Source organism: Ischnura elegans, chromosome 6, assembly GCF_921293095.1.
Source record: "Ischnura elegans chromosome 6, ioIscEleg1.1, whole genome shotgun sequence".
Classification (NCBI taxonomy): domain Eukaryota; kingdom Metazoa; phylum Arthropoda; class Insecta; order Odonata; family Coenagrionidae; genus Ischnura; species Ischnura elegans.
In genome coordinates, this window is record NC_060251.1 from 115292636 (window position 1) to 115311373 (window position 18738).

Sequence of the window (18738 nt, forward strand, 5' to 3'; positions counted from 1 at the left end):
TCATTTTCAGGGAAGAAAAACCTGGGTCAGGTTTCAAGGCATTTGAAGACCGTTACACGTTGCTGCTTGGTGCTAATGCCTTGGGGGGGCTTCAAATTAAAGCTCAAATTCAGTTATGATTAATCGTTTATAAACTCCGCAAGCAATGAAATGGTATTCCAAGTTGCATTTGGTTGAGCAACAATAGGGTCTGGGTGACACAAGAATTGTTTTAAGACTGGTTTGAAAACTCATCACCTGCCTGCAATGTACTGCAAACCCTTGATTTTTTCCTAGATGTTAGCCCACCTGCACATCAGGTGGGAATTTCTAGAGCATGCACAAAGTTTTTTTTTAACGAGAAAAAATGTCTTTGAATGCATGCCTACTATCTTTAAAGATATTGTAAATTATAAATGTTTATATAAATAAGGTTTTCTTAGGTTATTAATTGGAACATACCGTATTTGCACGAATCTAAGACGAGGTTTTTTTTCTTCCTAACTCCTGCAGAAAAGAGGGTTCGTCTTACAATCGGATGCAAAATTCTCGACGTCAATCGAGTTGCATAATTTACGTCGGAAAAATTATGGGCACCTGAGTTTGCCACCTGATAACTATACAACGAAAAATCAACGTCAAAAATAGCTTAACAGTAATTTAGCATATTTAATTTTGCGTTCAAGTAAAAAAAAAAACATTTATCATTTTTGGGCAGCAGGCAAAAATTCGGTGCGTGCCGATCAGCCGCCGGGTGCACTTCTGCCGTGTCCGCGAGATTGCCTACTTTACCCTGGGTTCAGCTCCATTCAAGTTGAAGCTCGATCAACTCACAAAATGTTTGTGTGATTGGTTACAATTTGCCTTAATTGTAACGTTAAAGCCTCAATGCCGTCGCGGAATAAACTGCTACAAAGTCGTTGCATTTTTCTCAGAGCAACGGTAAGAAGGCAACATGATTTGCCTCTGATTAGAGAGATTGATTCAGTTGCCTTTCAGAGTATTACGATGGCAGTGAAAAGAAGTTATTACACTCCCGCTTTCAAAAGAAAAGTTATTCAGTGGAATCCCGATCTATCGTACCCATTTTGATCATTTTCCCACATTCATCGTTCGCCGTTTCTGGTCCCAAATAAAGTTCCATATAGGCAATGTAATTTTTTCTCGCATCTCCGAAGTATCACTTTCCCGCAATGATCGTTTGAAGATCGTGGTCCCGACATATAATTTTCCCGCATCCATCTTTTGACGAAAATGAGACGAAATAAATACAATGTGTCATTTATGGCCAATAACGACAGGCACATAGATTAAATCTTCCCCACGAAATGAAACCACCATTGGGAGAAGCTCAAAGCCGTGGGATAGTAACATAAGCGCATTTCCCAAGATCCGCTATCCTCCTCCATTCAGCACTCGCCTCCCCCCTCTGACGCTTTCCTCTTCTCCAAAATCAAACAAATGATCCCAGCTAGTGCAGGGATCGTATTACGAAGACCTTAGCTTTGAAAAAAATATCAAGTTACAGGAGAACAATAGAAACGCGTTTCACGCCCCCCCTTTTCTCACCCACTGACCTTTTTCAGCCTACCTGCTTCAAAGTTTGCAGTTTCTGGAGGCCAACCGCTGCATGAATCACCTATTAGCTCAAAAGGTGTCTAACAATGAATTTCGGCAATTGGTATTATACTTTTATTAGGCTGAAATATTTGCAATGTGCTCGTAATTCAAAAAAGAACGAGACCAAGCACGACGTATTTCTAACGTTATTTAAGTATTTGCAAGGAACTAATTGGAAAAATACGATAATGATTTTTGGGGAAACTCTATATCCTCGCAGCTGAGCTTCTCTTAATGAAGTCAGGTTTCATTTTCACTAGTTTAATTTTATTGGTCTTCGGACCATGGCCCCTCCAAAGAAACTTTTAGTCGAATCAATAATAAGACCTAAGTGTCTCAATAAAGTACTACTATTCCTGTCATTATGCACCAAAAATCCTGCGTTTCCTGGGACATAGGCAACCTAGCCAAACATCCCCGCATTGAACGTTTTCCCCTAGAAAAATTTTTTTCCCATAGTGGAGTTCCAAAAAAGGGGGGGTCGTCTTAGATTCGTGCAAATACGGTATTTGGTCTTTAGGAAATTCGATACCCTACACTTATGCTAATGGGAATGCATCCATATTATCCCATTGTTAAAATTGTCTCAAATAATGCAAATTTGATTAGTGCAAAGACCCCAAGGAACACATCCCTTGTTCTAAGCGAGGCATGGGTGTATTTAGATTTGAAAAATAATTTTTAGAGACTTTAAGTTGGAACTCCTGAACTATGGCTGCATTTATAAAAAAATCTAAGTAGACTTCAATAGTGAGTCAGCAACATTTTTACAGTCTTTATGTTCCATACCATCATTATTTTACATAAATATGTACTAGCTTTAATCGTTTAAACCCTGAAAATTTTGTTACAGGTGAAAAATGTGATGTCAAATTAAAAGTGTTGGTGGATAAGAAGTCTGCATGTAAAATGAATTCTGGTGAAGATAAGCTATATGATATTCTTGTTCTTCATCTTGATGGCGGGAAAGATATTTTTATTACAATAACTGGTGAGTGTTTCATTTGCAATCATCTTTCTCCATTTTTTCAAAATAAGCGTTCACTTTATAAGTATATTTTAGTTTAAAATAAGAAATTACTAAATAAGTAACCTACTGTCAGATAAGCACGTTGCTTGCTAAATAAGACAACTGCCATATAGGCTGTGGGCCTCATAATGTGAAAATAAAACTCATGAACTGATTTTCCAGTGTTCTGGAAATTGTTTAAAAAAATATCTATTGGTGTCTGAATGATAAGTAAATGAGCTCTAGTTTTATGCATTGATATTCTGAATATTAGAGTTGTGCAATGAATTGCCATCTTTGAAACTATTAACTTTCCAGTGATAGTTAAGGGAAGAGTCAAAGAATTTCTCGCCAAGAATTAATATTCTGGGATTCTCAAAGCGATTGTATTTTTGCAAAACTTTGTCATGCTATGCTGCATGACTTGTTAGTCTAGGTGTAAATTGTAACTTTATGTTTATGTCTCTATATTTGGCTGCTATGTCCTGACTTTTAATTTTGATGAAGCCATGCATGTACTTGCATATGGCTAAATAAAATAATATAAAGTTACATTTTGCACTCAGACTAGCAATTCATCATCGTAACACCAAATGAAAAAGATGTGCGAAAAAGACAAGATTATTGACAAGAAAATCTCATCATATTACCTATTATCGTTTTACGATTTGATAAATAATTATTGATTTTTCTTGCCTATTTCAATCCAGGTACATATGAATGGAGCTGTTTTGGATCTTCAATTGAAGCTTTGGTTCACATTAGTGTGCCTCTCAGGGATATCCCTGTGGGAAAATTAATGGAACTTGTGAGTATTAAAAAATGTTTTCAATAATATTTGACGAAATAATTTAATGGCAATGTATTAAAGTGTGGATGGATTGTGCATGTAGAGGTAATGGGTGTTAAAAACTGTGACTGAGAGAAAAATACTGGACAATCAGAAGGGGAAGAGAAGGGCAGTGGTCATGAATGAAGATGGAATGATAGGATGGGCCTGTTGTGAATTTTGGAAGAAAGCATCCGTGTGGTTAAAGAGACAATCTGGAGCGATGAGTAATATGTAATCCTACAATGACCTGTGAAATAATTTGAAATTTAACCCTCTCACTTGAAAATATTCTTCAGAAGAATGAAAAATTAATGCTGTTCCATTTGGAAATTAGTTTTAATTTGTGTTTCCACATCATCACACAAGTCAGTGGTCCATAGACTGGTTTGACACAGCTCTCCACTCTGCTCTTCCGACTGCCAATCTTTTTGCATTTACATATTTACTTCTCCTTTGCGTACTTTGTAACCTTTTCTATGTAACTCGTTATGCGCCATCCTTAGCCTTTCTTCCCACCCACCTGTCCTTCTGTGATTGCCTTCATCGGACCATCATGATATGACCAATTTAGTTGCCCTATTTTCTTATTAGGGATTGTATAAGTCTTTTATTCGGGGATGAAAAGGCAATGCTTTTTCATTCGGGTATTGGTTTTCATTTGTGTTACCACACTGGACCTTTAAGCAGAGCTGAACTAGGAAATTTGATGTGGGAATGAGAATGTAGGAGTAATTGATTTTTATCTTCCTTGTAAAACTGTTTGAACTTGTGGATTGTCTGTTACAATATTGTAAATTATTTATTTTAAATGTTTGATTTTGTTTCTTCATGTCTGTCATCAGGAGAAAGGGTGTTTAAAGGATGTGCCTTCAACTCAGGAGCCTTATCCAATCCCCAAAGAAATTTGGTTCCTGGTAGATCACTTGTATTGCCATGGTCTTCGCCAGCAACATCTTTTCATACAACCTGGCCTTCCTCATGAGCTGGTTTTAATCAGGACTTGGCTGGATTATGGCTCACCAGAACCACTTCGTATCCTTATCACCATTTTTACATCATTCATTTAGTGTCAGAATGCGTTAAATTATGTGTGCACTTGATGCGAACTATTTATGAAATATCAGATTGGCAGTGAAGGTTACTCAGGTCCCACACCAGGTGAAGTCCTCCACATCTCCTTCCAATGTTTTGATAAGCAACTCGCCCATCATCTTCATCATCCATTCCATCCTTCCCTCAGGATATATATATATATATATATATATACAAAAGAAATATCCACGGTTGAGAGTGGTCGCCCTCTCAGCATGTCCTGATTGGCTGCCAGTCCCCACAGATTTTCAGGAGGTGGTCCCGTATATTGCTAATGTTGTAGCCGCAGCCAATCAGGAGACGCTGAGAGGGTTATTGCTCTCAACCGCTGGCTTTCCTGGATCCCTGAAGACAAGGAGAGAGTTGCTTACTGAAACTGTAGGAGTTATGGAGGACCTTACTTGGTGTGATACCCTAAAAATCTTCGCTGCCATTGTCTGCCAGGTAAAAACCGGACGATAGAAATACCATATTATTTATAATATTTTATTTATATTCTTCCCAACTGATTCTGAGATGGAATGTTTTGTAAAATTTAGTTTAAGAGGATTCATGCCTCCTGCTCACTTTCTCTTCTTTAGTGACGGATTACTTGTATGGAAATGACGATATCAACTTGAAATGTTTAGAATATGTAAAGGAGGCCCAGGTCATTGACATGTAACAGGCAAATGTTGACAAAGGATATACCATCAAAAATGATTAAATATGATCAGTCAAGAAGAAGGAATCCAACCTCTTAATAAATTTTTGAACATTCAAATTTAATAAAAATGGGAAATGGAAAACAATTTAATTAACTAAAATGCTATGTCTGAAATAAAGATTAAGCTTTAAATGATCCACTGGATTGGTGTCCTTTTGACTGTCATCATGGTGATGACTATGTTTCTCCTTCTCTGCAGTTGGCATTCCTACGCCATACTAAAGATTGTCATCGCCATGTTGGCAGTTTGGATAACAACCAAAAACTAATCCAGTTTTCTCTGGAAAAATTTTGTCAAAAACTTAAGATATAAATGAGCCAATAATCTTCACAATTATTTGCAGAGCAGTGATAAATAATCCAATTCAAGCCACTTTTTCTGTACAAAAACGTGATGAAATGAAAGTACTATAATTTGAGCAATTTTTTTCTCAAAATGACCTTGTGGTATATATGTACTTAGAGGTGATTTCAATTCATTGCACAAATGGAGAGTTACCCTTCCTGGACATCCGCCGCAGGGGAGATGGAACCCTGGGGCACAAGGTATATTGGAAGCCCACTCATACCGATCTTTACCTAAATGGGCAAAGTCACCATCATCCATCACAGAAGAATTTGGTCCTATCCTCATTAATTCTTAGGACCAAAAAGATCTCCGACGAGGATAATTTACAAGTAGAATTGAAACATCTGAAGAAGACCTTCATAGACAACGGATACAGCCACTTCCAAGTCCATAGGGCCCTTAAAAGGGCCTTCAGACAAGACTAAGGAGACAAACCAAACGAAGAACGGCCTCCAGCATCTAAATCCATCCTGCCATATGTCTCCGCGGTCTCGGGAAAGATAGCAAGGATTCTTTCTAAACACTATACATATTCGTAGCATTCACCTTCCTCCTGTTAAACTCCGGGATCAGTTAGTCCGAGCCAAGGACCCTATTGGTCCCAAAACAGCCGGCATTTACCGCATTCCATACGAATGTGGTAAAGTGTATATTGGAGAGACAGAGAGGACCATTGAGACCAGGGTGAAGGAGCATCGACGCCACCTCCGACTCGGTCAATTTGAAAAATCGGCCATTGCTGAACACTGTGTCCAGGAAAATCACAACATCCACTGGGAAGAAACTACCCAACTTGAAAAAACAAGAGGCTATTGGGACCGTATTACTAAAGAAGCCGTAGAGATCTGTCTTCACCCAAACAACATCAATAGAGATCGAGGACTGCAGCTAAGTAGCGCTTGGAACCTGGCAATAAATAGGACAAGAAAGGAGTAAACATCCCTGACCAATCAGACACCACCTAGGTGAAGGAGGAGGGTATATATATCAAAACACAACAACATCGGCATCATCAGCCCTGAGGCTGTTGGGAAAGTCTCCCAACGAAACGTCGGCCTACACAATGCAGACCCTGACCCGGTTGGAAACCCGAGATGCTTTCATCCATAATGAAGATCTCATCACATTAGCAAAGATGCCCAAATATTCAAACGGCCAAGCATCCTTGAAAATTCAGATCTAATCTATACATATTGGCCTTATTTCAACCGTCTGTTGATTGCCAGGTCAGGTGAATTTTTTTGTAATATTAAAGTTATCTCATGAAAATAAAAAATGTCATGAAATAGTCTGGAATTGATGCACATTTTGTTTCTTATTGCTTATTGTGTTAGTAATGTAATTATCTGTCTTTGAAGTTCTAGAAATTTGCAATTTTTCTAGGAGTAATTTTACGGTAACTTTCCTTAATTGATGCAGCTGGGAGCGTTCATTCTGTAGCTGAAGCATTAGTACTTCTTTTGGAGTCAACGGCAGAGCCAATTATTCCTTTTAATTTACACAAATTCTGTTTTAAGGAATGTGGAAATTACAAAGCTTGCAAGCAAGTAAGTACATATAAATATTTTTTTGTAACTAACATCTCAATCTTGTTGTCCAATGTCTGAGATAAGCCTGAAGTTGTGAGGTTTCTCCTGCTGTTTTATGGTAGAAAATATATTTGTACATTTTATAGTGCATGAGATTTTCATAGTCATTCTGTAGGATGTTTTCCCTTTAAAGTTTGTGATCAGGAATGTTAATATATTAACTCAGTATTTGTACTTGATTACCTACCTAATTGATCAGGTGAAATGATTAGGGGATGATTGGTGTGGTGGCTAATCCAGTGATGGCTTTTCAGAGACTACCTGATCCTCAGTGGCACAGCGAGGGGGGGGGTTTGGGGGATAACCCCCCCCCCCCCCCCCCCCAGAGCTCAGAGAAATTTTTAAGTTTAATCCATTTTACTTAATTGGGTTGATATTACTAATAGAATAGTATAAGAATTAATAAAATATCCCTCAGAAAGTGGTAAAATTCACCATTTTGAACCATTTATCATAAAATTCCGCAATTTATTAATCTCACACCTACCGCTTATCCTGGTGGATATACCACAACCCCACACACACTGGTATCAGTTGCACCAAAAACCCCCCCTTCCCCCCCCCCCCCCCCCCCCCCGGCCTTAATTCCTAGCGGCACCCCTGCTGATCCTTGCTCGCTTGCTTTGTCGAGGGCATTTATAAGCATAGCCCTCTTGTCCCTTGTGAAGGACTCTAAGCCATGGTCCCTTTAACACGGTCTTTCGTTGAGAGCAGGCAAAATAACCAACACAACTCCATCCTTCCTTCCCTTCCTTTCCCTCATGACACAAATGACGTCAGCTATCAGTCACCTCTGTCAAATAACATTCCGTGCCGTGAATAGATTAAGAGTCAATTTTGTCTTTCTTTTACCTGTTTTTTAATTCATTTCAATTTTCAGATTGTGATGGAGTTGCCAGAATTCCGCAAGAATGTGTTCCTCTACCTCTGTGCTTTTCTGCAGGAAGTTCTTAGTCACATGAATGAGAATGGACTTGATGCCAATGTTTTAGGTGAGATGAAGTTTTGTAAATATGCACTTTTTCATCAAAACATGTCATAAAATTTATCATTCATCCATCCAATTATTAAGATTTACATTTCTTAGCTGTATTAAATCCATTGTTTTAGAATCTTGGCATGATTATTTTATTGCTTACAGTGGAACCTCGTTAAAGCGAGTACGGGCTATAGCGACACCCCCGCTATTACGAGAGATAGCCGATGCACCGTCAATTGACCCTATAATAAGCGTGTTAAAAAATTCGTTTTTACGAGACCCTTTCGGTGTTGGCTCTCGCCATAGCGAGGGTTTCACCGCCGGAAGACTTTCATCAAGACTCCTTAACCTTTGTAATTGCTAGCGATCTGTTAGAAATGAAGTTAATGGAGTGCTCAGTCTCAAATTTATGTGGTAAACTGTCGTTCGATAAGTATAATGATGACGAAACAATGCTTTGCATGATTTTTATTCAGTGCGGCACTTATAAATTGTTTGAATAGTTAGTCGTTATTTGAGTAAGGAAATTTAGTGATGCAAAAAAATATCGCCTTTCGTCTGGATTAATGCTTACGTTTATCGGATAGATGTTTATCTGTCGCCGCACCACTCCTGTTCCTGTATATCTGTTTGCAACAGGTATTTTGGCTATTATTTGCTCCACCTCCGGTAAAGCGACAATTCGCTATAGCGATTTTATCATGTTTATTAGTGCACCGTGGGGTGTCGTTATATCGAGGTTTCACTGTATTTGGTTTCTTGGAGTGTGAATAATTTCAGACCACAAATATAGTGTTGAACCACAAAATAAAGGCTGTTATTTAAAGAATTGAAATTAAACTTATACACCTTTGATGTGATAACTAGGCCCTCAGGGGCCCGTAAGGCCTAGGGAGACTTACAGCGAACAATTTACGCTGCCTTATTAGCTATCCAGCTCCATAGGAAATGGACTGGTAAAGTCATGGCATCACAGATAGCTAATTATTTGTTTGTTTTTTGAAAAAAACTTTTTGTCCTGTATTAAAGTATTAAGTGAAAGTTTTGTCATTTTTCCTATCTCACCAGTGGAGTTTTTAGCATTATAGTCAACTGAAATGGTATCATTAGGCAGGGAATTAATTATTTCTGTGCTTATATTACATTGTCGGGAAATATTGAACCCACAATTTAATTTCAAGTTATTAAACTTTCTCAGGCTGCTTTCACATGTTCCCCAAAGGCCTTGTTGCTGTATTTTCAATGTATTACAGCGCTATCAAAAGTTGTAAGATCACTCCATAAATGTAATCATTGATTTTTGTGTTCACAGTTTCCATTCTGTGGCTTTTTAACTTTATTTACAACCTAAGATAAAATAAGTGTATTTAATATAATTAATAGTAGCGGGCGTAACCGTATGGAAATTCTTTACCATAGGAATAGAAGAAATAAAAAAATTGGCTGTTTCCACAGGGTAATTTATTGTGACCGACAATGGTTTCGTTGCTGCGTAACATTATCAAGGAGTGGTAAAGCAAGTGGTTGCCACACCACCTATAAAAATGGGCAAAGTAAAAGTCCGCAATTTAAAACCTGCCTGCACCACGTTCAGATTTTGGGCAAATTGAATGATAAGTAGCTTATTCTGTCTATTTGCTAACAATTTATTATTTAAAATATAAACCTTTTAATTGAAGTACGGTATCCCAATAACCACAGTGTTGATTGCTACAGATTACTACATGTTTCATCTCAAGAACATTAGTGGATGGACTTCTTGTCATGCAGATAAAATGCAAAGTGTTCCATATTTTGTTTGAAGGGACAATATTAATGCTAACAGCCCTTATATTCATGTGCCATGTCAGCTTGGTGGTCAATATTGGTAATCATTAGAGCTTGGAAGTGCCTTATGTATGCCAATATCTACTCCGGTCATTGAAAACCTTTTTATGCGTGGAAAGTTATTACCAGGCTCAGAATATAAATAAGTTGAGTGGCAGGGACCCAATAGCAACTTTCAATAGTGATTAGATGGCTAAAAGAACCGTGGACGTCAGAAATTCATGGTCCAAAAATTCTGTATCGCAGAAACTGCTATGACTCGAACCTGTCTGGAAAATAATATGACAATCTCCATTGCAACTGGCTGTTGTTACGTCAGATTTTGCCAGCCCATTTGGTACTGTAGGTTTGGTTATATCCTTGGCAGTTATGCATTAATTGTATGCTTAAGAGTTATCAGTGTTGCATAAACCAAAGGAGAGAGAGGTGAAAAGGGTAGTTAACAACATTTTTTACTTTTTATCATCAAAGTAATATCGTAAGGATTATGTTCCAAATAATACTGCCTGGTGTGCGCACCATTCCATTTTAAATTGACGATATCTATATTTTTGAAAAATGAAAATTTCATCAAAATGCACTTTGCTCTGATGTAGCAGGCATCAGTAGTTCATCATCGATGGAATATAGTAATATGTAACTGGCAAGGCAGGAATCATTTTCAGGTTAAACCTTTATGAGGATTGTGTCAGGGAATTGTGATAGTTCTTGTTTTTTTCTTTGTCATTAATATACGAGAGGAAATGGATAGTTTGGGGCCTGACTTTGTGAAATTGCTTCATGGTTAATCAGAAAACCCTGTAGATTACACATAAATAATTTTAATGTGGACCAGTTTTGTCGCTGTGTGACATCTTCAGGCATCGTACGTGTAACTGGTCGATAATAAAACTATATATGTGAAATCTATAAGGTCTTTTGATGTAACATGAAAGCTGAAGTTTTAAAAATATACTGTGGTGTGTTGAGCATTATTTTGTTTGGGGAACATCCCCTTAGCTTATGCGAGTAATCACTGCACTTGAGTAATTGTTACATTTTAGTAGTCAAAAGTGAAAATTTTATATCCACACATGCACATCAAAAGGCAATTCTGGCTACAATTACTTTATCCGCTGTTGTAAATATTTATTTATGCCTAATGGGCCCAAATCAAGCACTTAAATTATAATTTTATGCAATGGCATTAAGTAATAATTAAAATGCTGGTTTGCATACTACAGTAAACTCTTGATTTTACGAAGTCAGGGGGACCGGAAAATTGGCACTTCGTAAAATCGAGTTTCGTAAATTCAAACCTTTTTCATAAGTCACGAAAAAAATGTTCGCTTTTGTTTCTTCCGCCGTTTTTTGTCTTTAGTGGTCTTATTTAAATGTTTTCGGTGGTTATTCTCGGTATAATTCATAGAAAAGGCTTTTTGCTATCGATTTATGATGTGAAAAATCGTTAAATAATTATACCACCATAAAATTCCCATTTCTTGTTCATACTTCAACATCAACGATCGCTAAAGAAATTCCCGACCAGTTTAGAAAACGTAATCAAGTAATGAATTGCAATGTTTATTATAAGAATTTACAGTAATAAATTTGTGGTTAGGAGCCAATAGCTACTATTAAGTATGCAAAAGATAGATATTTGTTTCTGACACCCACGGAATTTTAGCGGCAGCCGGCCTAACCGCCATTTATGTCGCCCTCTATCGCTCAGTGACGAGAAAAAAAGAAAAACAAGGGTCTTAGCCCGTTTCCAAAATAACCTTCGTAAGTTAATATTTCGAGTTACTTCGTATTTTCAGCAGAATGTGCTCTATTTTCACTGAGATTCAATTACGATCATAAATAACGTAGGATGTGATTATCTTCTGGCGAATATTTGAAGTAAATTCTGTTTGAGTTCTCCGTCCGACTACTGTGTTCCATCATCTTCGCAGACGTTGCCATAAAAGACTTAATTCTTCATCAGGACTGTATTCTTCATACCGGGTGTGAGGTGACCTGTTCATATAGTATGTTTCTCTCCTTTTATGCCGACAGGAGCAAGGTTCCAACCGGAAAACGACAGGAGAAACATCTTACAGTATCGGAGAAATATATGTAGATAGAAACGTTATTATCCACATTGATTGTTTTCCTACAAGAGACGTTTTATCATTTCTCAACGTGGTTAAGTATTGGTTCGCTAGCGTGAATTCCCAAAAAATGACACGCAAAAACCTGTACCGTCACCTCATTTAGTTTTCGTGTTCCTTTCTCCGCCGTATTGAAAGTTAGGCAAAGGATCATTGACATAGAGAAAAGATTTTCTTAGTTTTAGCACTAAAAAATAGTCGCGCCATAATCGTAAATAAATATAGTGTGGAAAGAGCAAAGAAATTAATTTCAATTGAAAAGTCAGCTGAGAAGAAGAGAGACAATTATAAGCGCGGCACCATTTTCCCGATAGTGGAAGATACTTCTTCCGCCTCTCTCCGGTTAATAACTTCCCCCCGTCGCAGGTAAAGATGAACCATGCCCTTCTCCACAATCGGGGAACGTTCCCAGTGGGTGGGGTGAATAAGAGTGGGATGGGGATTGCCTGAGGGAAGAAGTGTGGTCATCACAAGGACTGGTGAAGGGGGCAGGACAAAGAAGGGTGGGGAAATGGCCTTCAGCTCTGCCTCAGTCTACTTTTGGGGGCCGTATGTATTTTTTTGCGACGCACACAAGCTCAGTCACCTTAGGGAGGGAGTGAATGGGAAATGCTGGGGAAGGAGGGGTTTGGGATGCGTAAGGTGGGTGTCAGCAAGATCAGTCAAAGGCGGCAGGAGGGAAGGGACAAAGGCTTTTGAAAGACAGAACCCCAGCATGGGAGAACGGGGAAGCGCGTGAGAAGAAAGTTCATGGTTAGACTTGGAAGTGCGTCTTCATTACGAGAAGCCTGAAATATAAATTGGCGGTAAATAGAGCCCAATACTTAAGATATTTAAGTTGTTCATTCACAAAGGCCAATATATACACGAAAAGATATTATGGCGCGGATTGCATTAATCAACGTCCATTTCGGGATGTTATTAATTTCTGTTCCCATTTATAAAAGTAGCAAATAGATTTGAAAGAATGATAATCATGAATAAAAATATCTAAATCGATATCCAAACGCACATGAGCAAAATAGATGAATGTATACATACCGATCCATCACAAGTAATACCGCTCAAGCTTCTTCCGGTACAGGACTTTAAAATCTTGGATAATGCCTTGGTCCAAGGGCTGGGACTTGCTAGTCGAGTTCGGGGGTAAAAAGAGGACTCGAACATTAGCCAATTTTAGATCTTCCACGTATTTATGAACGGTGGCATTATCCATTATTAAAACAATTTTGCTGTTCTCTCCAGCAATTTTTCTCTGTAGACGTATAACCGTTTGCTGGAAAATTTCTCGGGTCATCCAGCTGTTTTTATTTGCATGGTAAAAAACGGGGAGGGCTTCCAATTTTACATGTTTTAAGCACCGTGGCCTTTCAAATTTCCCAATGACATCGGGCTTATTTTGACCGTGCCTGTTTGGTTGACGCACAGCCCCACAGTAACACGCACTTTACTCTTTTTCCCCCCATGGCACCTTTGCCCTTTGAAACCCAGGGTTGCGTAAGGTAATGCATTAAAAAATAGCCCAGTTTCAGGGGCCAGCGAGGGTGAGCTCGTCGAGGAAAGGGTCCCGGATTAGGGACCCTTCGAAGTGCTTCGGCGAAAAGTAGTCAAGTAGTCTTCGTTGTACGTTCACAGCAGTGCAAAGGGTTAATTAGGGGTGTACGAAATACTCCGCGCAACCTTCCTGGCATGTTAAACTACGAATTATTGTCGATGCTATGTTTACGAACAGGCACGTAAATAGTGGTATAATGTCAGCCGCGATATTTTAACTGTACTCCTACTCCCCCTAAATTCCCACAGTGAGGTTTTTGGCGACCCATTTCTCTCCAAAGTTGCATTATCATTTACGATTTCGCACTTTTGATGGACCACAGTTGGAAGCGCTGATTTTTTAGCTACTTACGCCGGCGTAACTAGTTTTGTTGACAAATTTTTTGCCGTAGTTCGTATAAACGAATGCCATTTGCTCCTAGGGACCGAGCCGAGGTTCGTAAATTCAAAAAATTTCGTATAATCGAAACTTCGTATAATCGAATAGCGCCATGTATTTAGCATAGGCTTTTCACCGGGACCGCAATATCACTTCGTATAATCGAAAACTTCGTAAAATCCTGCTTCGTAAAATCAAGAGTTTACTGTATTACTCCATTTTGAGAAAATATTGATAGCAATTTCATTATGTGCTGGAGCAAAATAAAATGCATGTATTAGTAATCTTAATTGTAGTCAGACTGATTTCTCTTTCTAAGAATAATTATTAATTCCAGGTTATTACATATTTGAGAGTGTAATTGTATCCAAGCCCAATTTCATTTTCTACATTCTTTTTCCATCACTGCTTATTTCTCTTAAGAATGACATGTTGTTTTTGAAATCAGTTGTGGTTTAACAAACAGAAAGTTGTGTTGAATTCACAAAGATTCCTTCTATTCCATATTCTCATTGTGGATTTCTTCTCTCTTGGCAGCCATGCTGTTTGGAGGAATCTTTTTGAGGGACCCGCCACGGAGGAGGGGCGATAGTTTGGGGTCTAGCAAGGGTGGCGATCCTGTCATTGATCGCAAGAAAGCGAACTTTGTCCACCATTTCCTAGTGAATGACCAAAGTGATTTCTTGCTAGGCCACTGATCTTGATCGTAGGTTGTTATATAACCCCAGTAGAATTCTCGGCAATCAACATATTTTTTCTTGTTATAGTGTTGTACATTACACACATGCATCCAAAAACCCCGCAATAATATGTATGTATATTGTTATCAATGCTTGCTGATGTAATTGTAAATTTTAATGTTATATCTTATTTATTCGTGTGTGAGGAAAGAATTATGTAAATGTGTCACGTGGCCATAACAGTTTTATGAGAGACTGGGAATCTATTGTTCATGTTGGTAAAACTACGGCACCATTTTAAAGGAAGGAGGTTTGCGTGTTCTATCTGACTTTGTTGATCATGTGTATGCTCTTGGTGCCGGTGATGATGCAGCATTTTCTAAGAGCAGCAAATTACATCTCCGAAAGCTTTTCTGTTCAGCTGAAATATTTGTGAGGTGTAGTTTGACCATTTGAATTTCACACCAAGGTTGGTGGTATAGCTATCTCATAGGTAGACTTATACTTTCGCTTTTATTTATTGGTTTCAATAATATTTTCATTTCAGCCAACTTGAAGGATTTAAACATTCCCAATCGAATGGGATCATCTATCTGTGCATTTTTATACATTATTTAATTTTTTACCCAAATTGATTTTTAGATGTTTCACATTTGTTAACTTTCCTATTTATAATTTTCACAATGAAAGTGGTTTTGCAGTGATTTCACTTGGACACTAGGTAATGTCTATAATTTTCAAGTAAAGTTGAGCCATTGGTGGTAAGTGATTCAACTTAATCATTATTTTGAAGTATCATTTTATATATTTTTCTCATCATAAAGTGGATGATAATGTTTGTTTTATACTTTTACTTCTCAGTTATTCCATTTCATACTTTTTAACAATTTAACAATAACCTCTGGATTTTATTCCAAATAAGTTGCTTTCGGTGGCTCAACTAGCAACATCCAGGCGAAAGTAAGCTTGCGTCTGAAGTGGCATCACAGTTTACAATGTTCTATAAGAATACCTAATGCAAGGTAAATATTTTTTCACCATATCTCTAGAATTATGCTGGAAATTTTCCACTGGCAGTGTGTGTATTAATGGTGGCCATTGTTGGCCTGTATGAGACTGTCTGACTGTAATTTTCTTCTTAACTGATCAAAGCCTAGTCATCGTAATTAAAGGTTGTGTAAAATTGATAAACTGCCAGTACAATGCGTTATTTTGTGATTGAATAAGCGAAGGGGAGGAAGAATGTGTAATTGAGCACAAGTGTGTACCTACTTTTTTAAGGTGTGTATTTTCAGTAGAAAAGTTTTTGAAATGACGATTGCTTGATTTTTGGTGATGAACTGTATTAGACCAGGCTTTTCTATGCTTAACTGCTTGTCAATCTGTCAGTCAGTTCCGTTTAAGAAAGAAAACAGTTTATTTTCATACAATTATGGTCAAAAGAGTGATTCATTTGGGATATCCTTAAATTTGTTCATTTTCACCAATGTTAACTTAGGCAAAGAAAGAAGCTTTAAACTCACTTTTATTACTCTGGTGGTTGTATTTTAATGTACGGCTAGTCCTAGTTTTCCATTAGCATTCTTGCTTCAAGGTTTGAAATTAAGTGCAATGTGAAGGAAATCAGGCATTAAATCCTGCTAATTGATTCATTTAAATTCATATATTTCATTAAAAAATTAATCAACCTTGTCTTTTAAAATTTAGTGAAAATCCTTACCAGAAGGAAATGCTTTGTCCTCTGAAATGAAGTCATAGCATGTGCTATTCTGAATGAATGTAAAGATGGACTGTTTTATTCAAAATTGAATATTTATCTTTTTTATAACTTATTGACACCTATATCAATGCATAATACTAAGAATTAGCAATTCATGTGGATGACACTAGCATAGAAACAGTTTTTCAAGTTAAATTTCTTTATGCAATAAGACCCAATTTTTGTACCTTGTAGGTGAAAACAAATACTGACACTAGTTGAGCTGTTATTGTCCCTTACACACATGCTTAATCTGAACTAACACAGTTGCTAGGAAAATTTTTTCATCTAAAATGTAAATGTAAAAATGCCTCCTCTTTGATAATATTGTTTAATATATGTGTTTCATAGTTATTGTATAGTGTTTATTTGCAATTGTATAAATAGTGTCTTTCTGGAAAACAATAAAAATGTAAGTCATGAGATCAACTGAAGTTGTTCTGATATTCTTTGGATCACTTTTTCTGAACAGATATTGTTTTTAAATCATACAAAATAAGGTAGACTTGAGGTTGAGTTCTTGAGGTTTAATTTAGAAAAGAGGGCCATGAATGCATGCCTTTATTATCATCATCAAAGGTAATAATTATCATAACTTTTGTCTCGAGTAGGTTTCTTTATTGCAGTGAGGCATAAATTTTGACGAAAGCATAGAATTCACGGTAAATCCTCAGAAGACTGAGCTGAAAATTTTAAGGAGAACAACTTAAATGGCTGCATCATGGGACACAATGGACGGCCTGGTGATGACAGGAAGAATGGTCCAGAAAGGCCTTGTATGAAACATTTTTGTATTAGTCCACTGATTAACATGTTCACTGCAGCATTACCCACAGGGGTGTCGCACATGTCCTGTGCCTTGCACAATCACAAATTTACGGCATATTTTCCTTCATTTTGAAGTTGTCTCTGTTTGGTGAAATGAGAAGTCAAGTATTTCTATTTTACATATGGTAACCTATGTGGTGTGGCCAAATGCTACATGAGAGCCACCGGTGGGCCATGCTAGTCAGGCCGTACATCACCACCGGTCAACAATCAGCAACTCAGCGCACAACTCATGATCAGAGCAAATCAGTTGGCATGGCATTACGTATGCAACACATACATTCACCACCCTATATAACTTGACTTACTACTAGGTCACTTCAGAATGTAGTTTAATACCTAAAGTTGAAAATAAATGGGATTGGCTATCACCCAGGTGGACATCTGGAGGTGGATCCATAGAGACATTCGCACAATTTGCGCATTGCGGGCGACTCCCATAAAGTTATCACCGTGGCTAGTCCTGGTATACTTAAACTAAAAACGGGACATAAGAGACTTGGAGGCTAGGTGCTAGGCTCAGATTGCTTGAGCAATTAAGTACAGATATAATTCAGCACAACTTGGATTGCTCTAATGGCTGGTGTCTTAAAAAATCCCACATCAAACCTACTGAGGTGACTTGCAGAGCAGTTTGAAGATGTACATACATATTAAGATAAATCTCCCAAAGCAATATAAGATGAATCATATTTTCATTTGGAACTTACTGAATGAAAATATAAGAATGGTCCACATAAATCAGTTTTGTTGGATGCATATGGACAGTGGGCCAAATACACTTGAGACATGAGCTCAATACGTATTATTTCAAAGCCAGGCAATGCATTTTCGATACCCTTATTACTGATATCCTGACGCATATGGAACTTCATCTCTTGGAAGGAATGTAATACAGTATGCGTGCAAGGATAAAATCATAAAAACGCATATGTATTTCAATATTGATATTCGTATAACTTGACTACATTATATGTAAATGTGAAGAACCAGTTTCGCCAATTATTGCCATCTCCAAGCTGTATGGTGGAAATTGTTGCACACTTATAAAAATAAGTTGGAATAGTACAATTATCAACATAAATACAGTGATACCTTGAGGTATGACTTTAATTTGTTCCATAGCCTTGCTCATACGTCAATCTCAAAGCAGTTCTCCCTATTGAAATGCCATTAATCCATTCCAGCCCCAAAAATGATACCTCAATTATTTTTGTTGTGCGTTTTTGAATAAGAAAAATTTATTTGCACATGACAGATATTTTATAAAAACTAGGGATGGTCCGGACAATGAGAGTGACATAGGGAGTGCCGATCGACCCAGAAATATATTCAAACACGTTCAATGAGTATGTTGTAGAAAATGTCTAAGGAAGGTGTAGAACAGAGGAATATTGAAGGAAACCATTAGAGGAAGCATTGAT

At 37.6% G+C, this 18738-nt stretch overlaps 1 protein-coding gene across 1 annotated transcript in view; it reads left to right on the forward strand.

Annotated features, from left to right (window-relative positions):
* The window catches only part of LOC124161540 (inositol polyphosphate 5-phosphatase OCRL), a 34491-nt gene extending 17576 nt beyond the window's left edge, over positions 1–16915 (forward strand). Inside the window, exons 14-19 of the mRNA XM_046537910.1 lie at positions 2453–2590; positions 3319–3416; positions 4283–4472; positions 7007–7134; positions 8057–8168; positions 14585–16915. Of these exons, the coding sequence (XP_046393866.1) occupies positions 2453–2590; positions 3319–3416; positions 4283–4472; positions 7007–7134; positions 8057–8168; positions 14585–14745 (827 nt within the window). The 3' untranslated portion in view covers positions 14746–16915. The remainder of the gene's footprint in view (positions 1–2452; positions 2591–3318; positions 3417–4282; positions 4473–7006; positions 7135–8056; positions 8169–14584) is intronic.
* Positions 16916–18738: the final 1823 nt, after the last annotated feature.